A 13,811-nucleotide genomic window follows, 5' to 3' on the forward strand; every position below is an offset into this window, starting at 1 on the left:
ATGGGACAGAGATGGGAATTATCGAAGAATTATGCGAAGCTTTTGGTGATCAGTTAAGTGAAAGTGATGGCGATTCAGACACCGATTCAGATGACTCTGAAGATTAAAAGAATTTGACAATGGTATTTTTTCCAACATTTTTTTTTGCATGGGTTTGTTAAAAGTCACAACAAGTCATAAATAATTAATCAGTTTAGGACATTAAAGTGTCTCAGTTCTCTCAACTGTAAGTTTAGAATATCTAAGTTCATTTGAAATAATTTCTGTTTTTCTGTATAATTATTTTTATTTTATAGAAAACTTTCTTAAAAATAAACTTAGATACATTTTTGTTTTTTGCTATACCTTTTTTAATTTTGTTAACACTCTACGTACATTTTTCCAACTGCTATACAAGCAAAATAGTTACACTTTAAGAAAACAGCAATGTTCGTTAAAGAAAAGCTAAATTTTCCGACCTGTAATAATAAACAAAGTCATCCCAGAAGACAGACTGATTACCCTATTATCGGAATGGATTCTCCTTTTTCTGGCATGTGCAGAAGTGTCGAGGGCGAACTATATTCACCTATATTTTCTTCAGCATAATGTAAGATTCTTCTTAAAATAATATTAAATAAAATTTTGTAGCCTGCTGAGAGTAGTGATATCTTCCCGTGTAACTTTCACATTCCTTTTACCTTTTATATACTGGAGTGATTAGTGATTCTTTCCAATGTGCAGGTATCCTTTCTTTTTCCTATATTAAATTTACCAGCTTATGTATATGTTGCTTAATTTACTTCTCCAGTATTTAATGAGTTTGTCATCATTTCATCAATACCTGGTGCTTTGTTGTCTTTTTGCTCCTTTATACTCTCCTCTCCTCTACTTCACCGAGTGAAGGTTTAAATATTTCTGGGTGACAAACATGATATAGGTATTCTGTTTAAAAGACTTCACAGGTTCATCACAATTTAGAAGTTTAAGGTACTCTCTCTCCATCCATTAGCTATTTCATCTCTAGTGGTTAGTGTTTGTCCATTGCTGTTGTTAATTATTGTTGTTTTCATATGTGGGCCAGTTTCTTTTTTCTATGGAAAAATTTTCTATTATTTATTAAAGTATTCCTGGATTTCTTCAATCTCTTCATAAAAAAATTTTCTTTTCTGTTGTTTGTTTTATTAGCTTCATTGCTGCTGTCTTTGTATTTCTTGAGTGGCTTGAATAAGGGAAAAATCAAATATAGAAATAGACAACAGAATTAGCAAAACTGATATGGTGGGGAGCCAAAGGAAAATCATTTCATAGTAATTCTGTTGTATCAGCAGTGGTATGTTTTGTGAATAGTAAAATTAAAGGTTGTAAAGATAATCCTGATGTTTTATTCTTGAAATTGTCTGGATTTTTTTTTTTTTTTTTTTATACAATATAATTTTCTGTGCAATGATTTTATGACAATATTGTTAAATTTCCAGTTTATAAACAGATGGAAGGAAAACTTCCATCTGTTTATAGGTGCCGGTCCCAAGCCCGGATAAATGCGAGGGTTGATGTCAGGAAGGGCATCCGGTCGTAAAACTTCAGTGCCAACTCAAACTATGATTATGAGTCTAAGAGAAAATGATATAAGGGCTAGGGCGTACCCCTTAAGCGACGCGCAGCCACATCGCCCTACAGCTGTGAGAAGTGGACGAGGGCTACCGCATCAAGGGAAGGTGCGGTTAAAGAAGCGAGCCCAGCAGGTGGAGAGGATGTTGCGAGTGGGAACACTGAATGTTGGAAGCATGACTGGAAGGGGAAGAGAGGTGGCAGACATGATGAGGAAGAGGAAGTTGGACATTTTATGTGTGCAGGAGACAAGGTAGAAAGGGGGAAAGGCAAAGGAACTGGGAGATGGATATAAATTGTTCTACTCTGGAGCGAATAACGAGGGAAGAAATGGTGTAGGAATTGTGGTGTGTGGCAGAATGAAGGGTGAAGTACTGGACGTGGGTAGAAGGAACGACAGGATCATGCGAATGAAATTGGGTCTTGGAGAAGAGCGGGTGGTCGTATTATGTGTATATGCCCCGCAAGTTGGTTGTACAGCAGAGGAAAAAGATGAGTTCTGGAACGTGTTAGATGAAGAAATGAGGAACTGGAAGAAAACGAGATGGTGATTGTCGGAGGAGACTTGAACAGGCACATAGGAAGACAGAATAGAGACTGTGAAAGGGTGCATGGTGGCCACGGAGTGGGAATGATGAACCAGGAAGGAGAGAGGGTTGTGGACTTTGCAGTAGCGTTTGATCTGGCAATTGTGAACTCGTTTTTCTTCAAGAGGGAAGAACATTTGATAACATTTAGAAGTGGTAACAACAGCTCACAAATTGACTACATTTTGACTAGAAGAAAACATCTTAAGGTTGTGACAAATTGTAAGGTAATTCCAACAGATCAAGTAGCACAACAACACCGACTGCTGTGCGCAGACTTTAAATTAAGATCGAAGATAAGAACTTCTGGTTGCCATGGGATGAAGACAATTAAGTGGTTTCGCTTAAAAGAAGAGAGTGTGAGGAATCGTTTTAGGGAGAGAGTGTTAGAGAGGATTTCGGATGGACTGGAAAGTGTACAAGATTGGTGGAAACATAATTCAAAAGTAATCCTGAGCTGTGCAATCGAGGTGCTTGGTGAGACATCTGGAAAGATTAGAGAGCAGAAGGAGGGTTGGTGGTGGAATAATGATGTACAAGTGGCAGTGACAGCTAAGAGGAAGGCAAAGCAGAAGTGGGATGAGTCAAGAGTGGAAGAGGACAGAGAGGTGTACAAAGAGAGAAAGCAAGAAGCCAAGAGAGTTGTGGCACAGGCGAAGGCCATGGCATATCAAGATCTGTATGATCAATTAGAAACAAAGGAAGGACAGAGAAAAATTTACCAACTAGCGAAATGTAGAAATAAAGCAGCTAAGGACATCTTACATGTGAGGCAGATCAAAGATGCTGAAGGAAGAGTATTATGGAGGGATGTGGACATAAGAAACAGATGGAAAATATACTTTGAGGGACTTCTGAATGAGGAAAATGCAAGGACTCACAGAGGAGATGGGCAGCCTTCTGAGGGGATGGTGCAGAACATCAGTAGAATGGAAGTGACGGAGGCCATGAAGAGGATGAGGAATGGAAAAGCGGTGGGCCCCGACAGAATTCCAGTGGAGGCATGGAAGGCACTGGGGGAAGAGGGAATTGACCTGCTGTGGGACCTGTTCATGAAAGTTTGCCAACAGGAAAATATACCCAAGGAATGGAGGGAGAGTACTCTTGTTCCCATCTACAAGGGTAAAGGGGATGCACAAGACTGTAAAAATTACAGAGGAATAAAGTTGATGTCCCACACAATGAAGATCCTAGAAAGGGTTCTTGATGGTAGATTGAGGGAGGAGGTGGAGATTGCAAAGGAACAATTTGGCTTCATGCCTGGTAGATCAACAACAGATGCTATCTTTGGGTTACGACAGATGATGGAAAAATATCGAGAGAAACAAAGGGAGCTACATCTGGTATTTATTGATCTGGAGAAAGCATACGATAGAGTGCCAAGGCAAGAAGTCTGGAGGTGTCTGAGGGAGAAGAAGGTGCCGGAGAAATATGTCAGGTTGGTGCAGGAAATGTACAGAAATGTGAAGACAAGTGTTCGGACCTGGTTGGGACAGACAGAAAGTTTTCAAGTAACAGTTGGCTTGCATCAAGGGTCAGCATTAAGTCCGTTTCTGTTTAATATTGTGATGGAGGTGGTAACAGAGGAGGTGAGAGAAGATGCACCTTGGACAATGTTGTATGCAGATGACATCTTGCTGTGTGTAGATACAAGAGAAGAAGCGGAAACTAAACTGGAAAGATGGAGAAAAGTACTGGAAGAGAGAAGTATGAGACTGAGCAGAAGTAAGACAGAGTATATGTGTTGCGCAGTGGGCGGTGGCCAGGAGACAGACCTGGAGCTGGAAGGAAATGTCATCAGGAAGGTGAGAGACTTTAGATACTTAGGTTCGACAGTGAAAGCAGATGGAGGAGGTGAGAAGGAAGTGGGATGCAGGATACAAGCAGGTTGGAGGAACTGGAGGGAGATGGCTGGAGTGTTATGTGATAAGAGGGTGCCGATCAATCTGAAAGGCAAAATTTATAGGACAGTAGTGAGGCCAGCTATGACATATGCTATAGAAACTGTGGCCCTGAGGAAAAATAACATCAGCAGGATGGAAGTAGCAGAGATGAGAATGCTTAGGTGGATGTGCGGTGTGACCAGAAAGGATCATCTGAGAAATGACTATGTCAGGGGAACAGTGAAAGTTACGAACTTAGGAGCGAAAATACAGGAGGCAAGGTTGAGATGGTTTGGTCATGTGATGAGGAGGGAGGACGAATATGTGGGAAGAAGGGTCATGCAGATGGATGTGCAAGGAAGGTGGAAGCGTGGGCGGCCAAAGAAGAGATGGAGGGAGCTGGTAGAAGAGGACTTGAAGATGAAGAACTTGGATGTGGTGACAGCCCAAGACAGGAAGGTGTGGAGGAGACTCATAACAAACAGTGACCCCACTTAAGTGGGAGAAGCTGCAGAAGAAGAAGAAGATTGTTAAATTTCCAGTTTATAAACAGATGGAAAGAAAACTGCTGTGGGGGATCTCCTGTTTCCCCTATTCTAGCAAATTATTTTAGGAAATGACTTATTATTATTATGTGATGACACCTCTAGGGAGTCTAAAGATTCATCGAGGGAGTATGTGCCAACAGCGTCGAACGATTGAATTCCCTTCTAACTACTAACCATGCTCAAACTTGCTTAACTTTTTGCGTGAGCCATTAGTAGCAGAGGCTCTACCAATCGACCAACCTTTGCTGGCTGGAGGTACAAAAGTTCTATATTAAGGTAATATCAGGGAAAAGGAGAAGTTATAGTATTCGACACTAAATATGAGGTTAATATTTTTAAATGGTAGACAGGATTAAGTAGAGTGATGATGGCAAATATCAGGGAACTGGAGAATGAGAGTTATTTATGCCTATGGTCCACAGAAGGTTCACTAAGGAAGAAGTGAATTTCTCATGGCACTAGAGAAGACAGATGATAATGAAACAAGAAAGTTAATTCTTGTTGGAGATCTAACCAGCAGAGTTGGAAATGATTACCAGACACACAGAAATGTTTTGGAAAAAGTTGGAGAATACAGCAAAGTGAATAACCATGGTAATTATCTGCTGCATTTCTGTTCAGGACATGAATTAGTTATTACTAATTAGAAGACACCCAATAGGAATGCAATCAGGAATACATATCAGCATATTAGATAGGCATAACTATTGAAAACCTAAAATGTGGAAAGGCAGCTGGAGTAGATGATATTTAGCCAGAAATGCTGAAATATGGAGGTATGCAAGTTTTACAGTGATTACATTATTGCACAATTCAAAAGCCTGGTCTGAAGGATTGGAGTAGTGATTTTAGAGTATCCATCTGTAAAAGGGAAAATAAAAACTTCTTTATAGTGCTTTTATCCTGCTTGATGCAGGGTCTGCTATGATTATGCGACTGTGAGAAACTCCAACCAGATTGTCGCAGAGTCTTGGGGGGGGTGTTCTATTACTTTAGATGCGTGTGTTCATGGTGCCGGTTTGCCTGTTCTGGGGATTGAAAAACCGGAGTTTCTGGGTGAAAAAAAAACTCCTACCTCCATATGAAACCCGCTAGCTCACCTTTAGTTGAAAGAGACCAGATAAAGATTCCTCACACCTTGGACGGGAATTGAACCTAGGTCTTTTTGACCAAAGGGCTTCATCTATACTGACTGAAGTACGGTGGCTCTCAAAGGGGGAGGAAATAAATCAATGTGAGAATTAGAGGAATTTCCCAAATGAGTGTTCCTAGTAAGATTTATACAAGTGTACTTGAAAAAGGCAAAGCAAAATTGTGGAAGGGGAGCATGGCAAAGAGCAAGCTAGATTCAGTCGAAATAAAGTTGGCCAAGATCAAATCCTCGTTAAGACAAATAGTTGAGCAATCATGATGTATAACAAGGACCTGTATATAAGTTTTATAGATCTGGAAAAAGCCTATGACAATATAGCTGTAGCATTTTGAAAAGCTATTCAAAATGCAGTTACATTGGTTTGGGCACCTGGTCAGAATGCCACAAGAGAGGCTCCCTCAGCAGGCTCTCTTTGCCAAGCCAAGATGGGAGGCCACGTGGAAGGCCAAGGACTCGCTGGATAGATTATATCCAAAACCTTGGGTGGACACGTTTGGGAATCCCACCAGAACACCTGAGCTTGGTGGCAGAGAATCGTTCCCCCACACCCCAATTAGGAAAGGTGGGCCTTGAAGATGTATGTATTCAAAATGCTACAGTTATATGGTTTAAATGGGACATTATATCAAACAATACTGACTAACAACTCAAATATAGCAATACTGTATTTGAGTTGTTAGTCAGCATTTAGAATTGAAGGTACAGGAAGATGGCTTGATGTTAAATCAGATGTGAGACAAGGGTACACTTTATCTTTACTGTTATTCATCATGGCTAAATGGACCACATAAAGAAAGGGATATTAAACCTGATATCAAAATTGGAGATGTTAATCTCAACTCTTTACTTTGTGCAGATGATGTTACACTTCTAAATAAACCCATTAGAAGTCTCTAGTATTTCCTGACTGAATAATTGCTGTAATAAATTTGATATGAAAATGAGAAATAAAAAGCAGACTGAAAATAATCAAAAGCATTGAAAACATCAATTGCATTCTGAATGGAAAACCTGTAGAACAAGTAGAATATTTCAGCTGTTTAGACAATTTTTGATGAAGATAGCAAATTAAATATTGGAATACACAGCAGAATTAGCAAAGCTGGTATGGTAGGAAGAGACCTGAATAAATTTATATGGGATAAAAGAGAAATTAGTCAAAATACTAGACTAGCTATAAGGCAGAGTTCAAACTAATTTTTAACTTATGGATCTGAGAGCTGGGTTAGAAACACACATGATCAAAGATTGGAGGCCTCTGATGAGAGTTCTGAGAAAGATTAGTGGGGTGAACAGATGGCATCAGTGGCAGTATCATATTAAAAATGAGGATATTAGAAAAGAACTTGCCATTGTTAGTATTTAGAAATGTTAGTAGAGCTAATCTCAGGTGGTATGATTCCCCTAAACAGAATGGAGAGAGAGAGAGAGAGATGGTTAGAAGTAGAATTGTTCTTTGTCAGGATGACTGGGAAAAGATCCAGAGGAACAAAATATAGGTGGATTGATAAGAGGTGCCCTAGAACAGCGCTTCCCAATCTGGGGGTCGTTAATTTTGTTGAGGGGGGCCGTGAAATAATGAAAACAAATTAAAAATGTTTTAAGACTATGTCAAATGTGTATGTAAGATACTAAAAATGTAATATTTGCATTTGATTTTTGCAATATTCGATGTACATATTTTTTATTGAATATAAAAACAATAAATGTTAATAATATATGTCTGTATTACGATTTTTTTTTTGATGGGGGGGCTGTGAAATATTTTAATTTTTCTAAAGGGGCCTTTACATCCATAAGTTTTGGAAGCACTGCCTTAGAAGACAGAAATGAGATCTGATAATATTTGAGTCTTGAGAGATAACCCATTAATTTGGAGGAAGATTGTTGATAGGCAGTTAGTAATGGATAATTTTTCAAAATACAATAACATGTAAAATTTTGAAGGAATTGTCTTTCCTGAATGGAATTACTGTTTGAGATTTAGGATAGACTTTGCAGAAGGATTGAAATGGTTATTGATAATTGTGTATTGGCTGGTTGGACTTGAATGGGGTTGATATTTACATTCTCTGTTAAAATTTGTTGATTTTTCAATTTTGGTTTTTTCATATAGCCCATTCCCTGTTGCAGTGTTAGTATTTTTTATTTATTTATTTCTTTTTTTAAGAAAGGAAAAAAATAAAGCTTTAGGAGGTTCATCTGTTTTGATGATGAATAAAGGTTATTGCATTGTTATTGATCCATTAACACTCACCCATAGAATATTTCCTCAATTGAACTGTTAGGGTTTTCTAAAATAGGCTGTAGTTTAAAAAGCAGATATTTAGTGATTGTAGAACTGGTTAAACATTTCTGACTTAGTGCGATTTGTTGAATTCTGAGCATAAAAATTATTGCAAAAGACTACAATTGACTAATGAATCAAGATCACAAATTTGGCACTAAATTGGCTGTGTTATGGTCTATTTTTTTTTAGCATACTTTCATATAAGCTGTGTTTTGCTGATTTTTGTTTTATGTGTTAAAGCTTTGTGCTAAGTGGAATTGGGCAGATTTGCAGATGTCTTGGAATTTAAGTTTTTATTAATAATTACACCGGACTTGTTCTTTATTTATAATAGCAACATTACCTTACATAACTATTGTAATTTCTTAATTGTTTTAAAGTTATTTATAAAATATTTGATTCTGTTAAGTATATACTCTACTTAAAATAATTTTAGTGAGTACTACTTCAGTGAAGAAAATCTGCAGAAGGATTTTTTCCTTCGAAGAAAAATGGATCCTCGTGGATACTTACCAATTAGTCTCATTGCAAGCTTTCATCGTGTACAGGCTTTGACTCAAGATTTAAATCTCGTGATAGAGGTAAATGTTTTTTTTCTTTAAAATTTTTGTATTTTTTTTTTTTTTTTTTAAATGTTAGAAACTTTGACACACACTCACAAATTCCAAGACATTGTATTGAAATAGTGTATCATTGAAGGTAGTTGAGAACATTGACATAGATTATTTATTTATTTGTAATACAAATTTGAATAGATAAAGGGGTAAACAAACCATATTTATATGGTTTCCCCCAGTTAGGAGAAAATAATGGAGAACAGCAGGCTGTTCTCCATTATGCTTTCTTTTTATCACTTGCTTTTGAGAAGATAATTGAAGATATATGTATGAAATCAGAATCAAAAATGCTGTATGGACAAAATCACATTGCAAAGCAAAATTAATTTTATACAAAGCCTTCGTAGTTTAGTTGGTTTCAATGATGCCATTTGGTTGGAATGACCTAGGTTTGAATCCTGTCTGGGATATGAAGAATTTTTATCAGTCTTTTTCATCTGAAAGTGAGTTAGGTGGTTTCATACGGAGGTCGCAGGGTGTTATTACAGACATGAGAGACTATGGGAATGAGGATCCATGACTGTGTTTTGTTGGATTTAGTTTGGTAACCTATATGGCACTGTGTGGGTTCATGTATAAGTGTAAAACAGGAAGGAAGCATTCTATGATAGTTCAACATAATCAACCACCATTGCTTATTTTGGGATCTATAGTATAACATACATATCTTCGAGGCCATGCATAGTGTTGGAACATTTTATGGCATCCTCACACATAAAAGAGGGCGATATTTTTTCCACCAGCAACCTCTTTTGGGAAGGTAAGTACTTTCTTCTCAAGGTTGGTGAAGGTGTATCTGAAAAGGTTTATATACTTGGAATTTTAGCAAGTAATGTGTATCAGAACCAATCATCCACAAAAAAAAAAAAACAAAAAAAAAAACAGCCTAGTTGGGTCACGAAGGTGTGTGTGCGCGCACGCACGCATACATGCATATACACACGATGAAATTCTGCCTCCATAGTCCATTATATCTATCAATCCATAGTTTCTTGTCTAGTTTGCCTGTTTGAAAAGGTGCAGCTCAGCTAACTTGAAACTGAAAAATACTTATAAAAGATTGTTGCATTTCAGACGTCTGTTGCATATATTATTATTAAGAAAGACCTCCAGGAAGTCAGAGACTCATCGAGGGAGGCCACATACTACACACACCAACTTTCATACTTATTCTTGAATTCATTCACACTGCTTGCACTCACAACATTCAAAGGCTATCCATTCCAACCACGTACCACACTCTGAGAGAAAAATCTAGCCCTCGCATCCTTCTTGGCAGCTTTCATTCTAAGCATCCATGGATGCCCTCTTGTCCTTTCCCCACCCTCCATAAAATTGAAAAATTCTTCAATTGAAATCCTGTATGACCCTTTCAAGTTTATAAGTCTCAATCATATCACTCCCTTTTTCTCCTGTTTGCTAGAGTCTGCAGTCTACAAATTCTCAGTTTCATAATCAGTATTCCACAATCCTGATATCCTTTTAATAAGGAGTAGCCATAGTATTCAACACAAAATATGAGGCTAATCTTCTTGAATGGCAGTCAGTCTCGAGTAGAGTGATTTGGGGAAATATGAGAATGGGGAACTGGACAATGAGACTTATTTGTGCCTATGGTCCCACAGAAAGTTTTACTAAGGTAGAAGTGGATGAATTTTTTTAGGCTTTAGAAAAAGCAACTGACAAAATGAAAAAAGGAAAAGTTAATCCTTGTTGGGAATCTAAATAGCAGAGTAGGAAATGATTGTGAGACATACAAAAATATTTTGGGAAAATTTGGAGAAAAGAACAAAGCTAATAATAATGGCAAATATCTGTTGGATTTCTGCTCAGGACATGGACTGGTTATTACTAACACCATGTTCCAACATAAAAATGTGCACAAATTCACATGGAGAGAAGAGGCAAGCAATAAGAAAAGTCTCATTGACTATGTTATTGTTGATAGTGATGTTTTCTCCCTGGTACAGGACACTAGAGTCTACAGAGGATTTGAAATTGGAAGTGATCACTATTTAGTCTTGAGCAGGATAAAATTGAATTTCACGTTGAAAAGAATAACATGTAAGAAAGTTTTAAAGCGAATAAAAGTTGAGCAGCTCTCAGATGTGAACTGTAGACTAAAATACACAAAGATTATTGAAGAAAAAATGAAAAAGTTTGAGAACAGGAATCAAACCTTGGAGATTCAGTGGCAAGCCTTGAAGAAAGACCTGATTGATTCAGCTAAGGAGGCATGTGGTGAAGTTGTGTGCAAGGATAGAAAAATTAGAACTCCATGGTGGACACAGGAAGTTAAAGAGGCAGTGAAGGAAAAGAAGAAAGCATATCAAATGTTCCTGGCAAATAAGTCAGCTTGTGCTCTTAGAGAATACAGAGAGAAATGCAAGAATGCTGAACACTGTGTAAAACTAGCTAAACAAAAGTCATGGGAGAACTTTGGCAAGAACATAGAAAATAAATACCAAGAAGGTGGTAAGATATTTTGGAGGTTGTTGAAGAAGCTTAGAAATGGAGGAAAGAGTGCTGTAAAAGGAGTTAGAGATGATAAAGGTTACATGAAAACAGGAGATAAAGATATCCTTGAAGTATGGAGTAATTACATCGAAAAATTGTTAAATGAAACAAGCATTGATAGCACAGTGGTAAAAAACACTCAACAGGCATACAGTCAGGCATACATATCCATACTTGAAGTAGAAAAAGCCATCGAAGGCTTAAAATTTGGAAAGGCAGCAGGTGTAGATGATATTCGACCAGAAATGCTGAAATATGGTGGTATAAAAGTCTTACAGTGGCTGCAATGCACAGTTCAGAAAGCCTGGACAGAGGGACGAATTCCCGAAGATTGGAGCAGAGCTCTAATAGTAACCATATATAAAAAGTGAAATAAAACTGAATGTGAGAATTACAGGGGTATTTCCTTACTGAGTGTTCCTTGCAAGATCTATGCAAGCATACTTGAGAAACGGTTGAGAAGAATTGTGGAAGAAAAGCTTGGTGAAGAAAAAGCTGGATACAGGCCAAATAGAGGCTGTCAGAATCAGATGTTCACTTTACGACAAATAGGGGAGAAAGCATGGGAATATAACAAAGATCTGTATGTAAGTTTTGTCAATTTGGAAAAGGCATATGACAAGGTGCCAAGAGAGAAGGTATTCAATACACTACAGCTATATGGTATCAATGGGGCATTATATCAAGCAATACTTAGTCTTTATTTGAGTTGTAAGTCAGCAGTTAGAATTGAAGGAAGTACAGGAAGATGGTTTAATGTTAAATCTGGTGTGAGACAAGGATGTACATTATCCCCTCTGTTATTCATTATCTATATGGATCACATTATGAAGGAAAGTGGTATTAAACATGATATCAAAATTGGAGATGTTAATGTCAACTCTTTGCTTTATGCGTTGTAATAGATAACTGTTGTAATAGATATGGTATAGACGTCAGCAATAAAAAGACAAAGACAATGAAAATAGGCAGAATCATTGAAAATGTCAACTGTGTTGTGAATGGAGAATCTGTGGAACAAGTAAAACATTTCGGCTACTTTGACACGATTTTTAGTGACGATGGTAAATTAAATATAGAAATAGACAACAGAATCAGCAAAGCTGGTATGGTGGGAAGTCAATTGAATAAATTCATATGGAATAAGAGAGAAATTAGTCGGAACACTAAATTAGCTGTATACAAGACAATGTTCAAACCAGTTTTAACTAATGGATCTGAGAGCTGGGTCAGAAGTAAAACACTTGATCAAAGACTAGAGACCGCAGATATGAGAGTCCCAAGAAAGATTAGAGGTATGAACAGATGTCATCAATGGCAATATCATATTAAAAACGAGGATATTGGGAAAGAACTTGAAAAATGTCAGCATGAATGCGTTAGCGGAGCCAATTTCAGGTGGTATGGTGACTTAAACAGAATGGGCGAGGAAAGATTAGCAAAACAAGTGTTCTCTGTCAGGTTGGCAGCAAAACGACCCAGAGGAAGACCAAGATATAGGTGGATTGATATGGTACAAAGTGCCTTAGATGATAGAAATATAAGCTCTGATAATGTTGGAGTCTTGACAACTAACAGACTGATTTGAAGGAAAATTGTAGATAGGAAGGTGGTAATGATGTAATTTTTTTCATGTAGTACTATCATTTCCTGTACACCCTTTGAGGTTACATGGCCAGAATTTGATGATGATATCAATTTTAACACTCTCCTTTGTACCTTCTCCAATATATCAGAATCACATCGGAAACTAGAGACCAGACCTACACACAATAGTCCAAGTGAGGTCTTATCAAGGCCTTGTCAAGAGGCAAAATAACATCCTCATCTTTATGTGTAAACATTCGTTTCAGCATTGCAATTATCTTTTGAGTTGGATTTGTAATCTTTGCCACATGGCCCCTGAACTTCAACTTCCTATCTATTAACACTCCAAGATCCTTAGCCTCATCAGTTTCTTCTAGCCTAATCCCACCAATATAATACGACATTGGATATGTAATCATGTTGAAGTGAATGATTTTACATTTACTGACATTGAACTAACACCCATTTTCCCATGGCCACAATTCCAGCCTATTCAAATTTTTCTGCAAAGATTGCATATCAGCAGCATATCTGATTTACCCTATCTATCTTTGCATGATCAGCAAATAACTGTATGTTGCTTGTCAAATCCTTCCCACTATCATTAATGTACAGATTGAATAACAGTGGACCAAGCACTTAACCTTGTGGTACACCATTTGTTACCATAAACCTTGCAGACTCAGATCTCCCATATACCACTTTTTGATATCTGTCAGTCAGCCATCCTCTAATCCATTCTAATATTGTATAACCCAAACCCATTTTCTCCAATGTTAGATGTTGAGAAAATCATCCTCAACCCTGTACATCTAAACAACAACCTAAGCTACAACCTTTCATTTTCCTTCTACCGTGATCAAATACTGGTGCTCACGAGATGTTATACGCATGCACATTTCTAACAATGTAGCCAACGAGGGAACAGCTTTGAATACGTTGACTTTAATGTTAAATATATATATTTACTTTCCGTGATGTTTACAGTTTTTTCCTCCATGTTTAATGGTTAATTCTTTTATATTGTGCACCCGACGAA

The 13,811-nt window shown here is 37.4% G+C and overlaps 1 protein-coding gene across 1 annotated transcript in view; it reads left to right on the forward strand.

Moving 5' to 3' along the window:
* The window catches only part of larp (La related protein), a 321,561-nt gene that overhangs the window by 142,144 nt on the left and 165,606 nt on the right, over positions 1–13,811 (forward strand). Inside the window, exon 9 of the mRNA XM_090396411.1 lies at positions 8,488–8,632. Coding sequence (XP_090252537.1) covers positions 8,488–8,632 — 145 coding nt within the window. The remainder of the gene's footprint in view (positions 1–8,487; positions 8,633–13,811) is intronic.

This window comes from Typopeltis vanoorti, chromosome 8 (genome assembly GCF_054136105.1).
Source record: "Typopeltis vanoorti isolate ZY-2024b chromosome 8, IOZ_Tvanoo_1.0, whole genome shotgun sequence".
NCBI lineage: Eukaryota > Metazoa > Arthropoda > Arachnida > Uropygi > Thelyphonidae > Typopeltis > Typopeltis vanoorti.